We start from the raw sequence: 3,271 nt of genomic DNA, 5'->3' as shown, positions 1-3,271 counted from the left end.
AAAAAAAAGAGAAGAGAGAGAGAAGAAACAAAACCCCGAGCCCCAAATAAAGGTTCACAAAACCTTTGCTTCCATAGCTGGGAGATCTGATGCCACCTGATTGCATCTCTGTAGAGGTGTGAAGAAAAACAAAACAAAACCAAAACCAAAAAATTGAGTTAAAGAGATTAAAGGAAAAATAAAATAAAAAACAAAAACAAAAAAAAAAACACCAAAAAAAAAAAAAATCAAACAAAACCAAAACTCCCAAACCAACGACAACAACAAAAAAACAATCACCATGATCTTGGATCTTCTGGGTGGGCATCATCACTGTTCCAAGGTGACCACTTCCACTGCTTGGCCATCCATGGTGACGGCACTGTCAGTTATCCTGGTGGTCACGGGTGCCATGGCCACCTGAACCGGGCCGTTGCCTTGGGCCAAGCTGGTCACCACCGTCTGGTACATGCTGACAGGGATCTGGACGAGACCTGAGGAGAGAAAAATCAGTCGGTGGATGAGACCTAAGAAGATGAGTCACAGGCATTGAGGTTGGGAGGGAAGGAGAAGTAGAGCCTGAAGGATGATCAGGGGGTTGGAGCACAGAACCACAGAATCGACTGGGTTGGAAGAGACCTCCGAGATCATCAAGTCCAATCTCTGCTGCGAGAACAGGCTGAGGGAGCTGGGGGTGTTCAGCCTGGAGAAGAAGAGGCGCTGGGGAGACCTAACAGCAGCCTGTCAGTAGGTGAAGGGGGCTACAGGAAGGCTGGAGAGAGACTGTTTGCAAAGGCCTGCAGTGATAGCACAAGGGGCAATGGCTGTAAGCTGGAGAAGAGCAGATTTCGATTGGATGTTAGGAAGAAGTTCTTTACTGCGAGGGTGGTGGAACACTGGAACAGTTTGCCCAGGGAGGTGGCTGAGGCCCCCTCCCAAGGTGAGGCTCAACAAGGCCCTGGGCAGCCTGATCTAGTTGGGGATGTCCTTGCTGACTGCAGAGGAGGTTGGACTGGATGACCTTTGGAGGTCTCCTCTGGCCCAGACCATTCTGTGATTCTATGAGGTTGGTGTGACCAACGTGTTGTGGTTTGGGGTTGGAAACTGTATGAGGAGATAGTTTAGTGGTGAGGGAGGTTGGGTTATGGTTGGACTCGATCATCTGAAAGATCTTTTCCAACCTTAATGATTCTGTGGTTTTATGACCTGTGTTGCTGCAGAGATCCTTTGGATTGCTGGAGTGTTCCATCCAACTCTGCAATCCCCAGCACTGGGAAGACATGGCCCTGTTGGAGCAGGGCCAGAGGAGGCCATGCAGATGATGAGAGGGATGGAGCACCTCTCCCATGAAGACAAATTGAGACAGTTGTTCAGCCTGGAGACTTAAAGGGACCAAGAAGAAAAGCTGAGGCCAGACTTCTGAGCAGGGCCTATTGTGACACAACAAGGGGTGATGGTTTGAAACTATAAGAGGGAGATTTAGGCTGGAGAGAAGGAAGAAGTTTCTTGCAGTGAGGGTGGTGAGATCCTGGCCCAGGTTGCCCAGAGAGGTGGTAAATGCCCCATCCCTAGAACCATTGAAGGTCAGGTGGTTTGGGGCTCTGAGCAACCTGCTCTAGGTTGAAGATGTCCCTGCAGGGGGGTTAGATTAGATGATCTTTAGAGGTCTTTTCCAACCCAAGACATTCTGTGATTGCATGATTCTCTAACACAGGAAGACACCTGCCTCCCACCCAGCACTGCCCATGCTGCTCCAGTTAGTGCTTGGTGCCCTCACTGTGCTGGACTCCCCTGCCTCTCCCCCCTCCCCCAGTGCCAGCTGTGACAGGGGCAAGGATAAGATGAGGTAGGGTTGGATGGCAGAATCTGGCCACAAGGAGAGAGACTAAGGTAAAGGAGCAAAGAAAGAAGACACTTTTGGAGGAGAAACCCAAAGCAGATGGTGCAGCAGGGATCACTCTCACATATTTCTCCCACTGTGCCACCACCCAGCCTGGCAGAGGTTACCCACAGACCACTGAGCTTCTAAAATGCCTTTTCCACTTGATTTACCCAGAAGTGGGAACCCCTGGGGTTGAGGATGGGGTAAATTTGGCTTCTCCCCACCCTGCAACTCTTCCATCTCCTTTACACACCACTCCAGCCCTTCCCACTGAGCAGAACACAGCCCACCTGTGCTGCCCATGAACCTCTCAGATACGATTCACAGACTGCACTGGGTTGGAAGGGACCCTCAAAGGTCCAACCCCTACATGCTCCAGTTCACCTTCCATCCCAGAAAGGTTCTTCTGCTTTCACACCGAGATGGGTGAAGGGCAGAGTGGGACCAGTCAGCCCTTGCCAAGCCTTACTAGCTGCAGGCACTGCCTGTGACACCTAACAGAGAGAGATCAAGAAAAGCAAAGCAAGTTTCTCAGCTCTTCCCCAACCATGGATGGGTCCACCAAAGTAGGAAACATCTGTCCCCAAGGGAAAAGCTGTAGAAAGGGATCAGATGCTACCACCAATTTGAAGGGGGAGCTGGCAAAGCTTCAGGCACAATTTTGGCCACTGCTGTGCCTAGCACAATGAGTCCTGGTTAGCTTGGTAACACCAACCAAGGTGTCCAACACAAGGAGTCCTGGTTAGCTTGGTAACACCAACCAAGGTGACCAACACAAGGAGTCCTGGTTAGCTTGGTAACACCAACCAAGGTGACCAACACAAGGAGTCCTGGTTAGCTTGGTAACACCAACCAAGGTGTCCAACACAAGGAGTCCTGGTTAGCTTGGTAACACCAACCAAGGTAGGAAACACAAGGAGTCCTGGTTAGCTTGGTAACACCAACCAAGGTGTCCAACACAAGGAGTCCTGGTTAGCTTGGTAACACCAACCAAGGTGTCCAACACAAGGAGTCCTGGTTAGCTTGGTAACACCAACCAAGGTGTCCAACACAAGGAGTCCTGGTTAGCTTGGTAACACCAACCAAGGTGTCCAACACAAGGAGTCCTGGTTAGCTTGGTAACACCAACCAAGGTGTCCAACACAAGGAGTCCTGGTTAGCTTGGTAACACCAACCAAGGTGACCTCAAACCAGTAAGGACCTTGAGGATACTGTGATGTTATCATGAAAAGAGGAGGAAAAAAACCAGCAAAAAGCAACTGGTAGAGCTGGGAAGAGCAAATCCTGCAGCCTGGCAAGATAAACTTCACCTTTCCACTCCAGTATTCTATTGACCTGTACCCACCACCACCTTTGGCTTGACCAAGACAAGTGGGCTTGTAGCCACCTCATACATGGCACAACTGAAAC

The 3,271-nt window shown here is 50.2% G+C and overlaps 1 protein-coding gene across 2 annotated transcripts in view; it reads right to left on the bottom strand.

Moving 5' to 3' along the window:
- Nucleotides 1–309: 309 nt before the first annotated feature.
- The window catches only part of NRF1 (nuclear respiratory factor 1), a 49,605-nt gene continuing 46,643 nt past the window's right edge, over nt 310–3,271 (bottom strand). For both annotated transcript variants that reach the window (XM_054399617.1, XM_054399618.1), the window contains one exon: nt 310–473. In XM_054399617.1, the coding sequence (XP_054255592.1) occupies nt 310–473 (164 nt within the window). The remainder of the gene's footprint in view (nt 474–3,271) is intronic.

The sequence above is a fragment of the Indicator indicator genome, chromosome 3, assembly GCF_027791375.1.
Source record: "Indicator indicator isolate 239-I01 chromosome 3, UM_Iind_1.1, whole genome shotgun sequence".
Classification (NCBI taxonomy): Eukaryota; Metazoa; Chordata; class Aves; order Piciformes; family Indicatoridae; genus Indicator; species Indicator indicator.
This window is presented reverse-complemented; position numbering and strand designations above follow the sequence as displayed.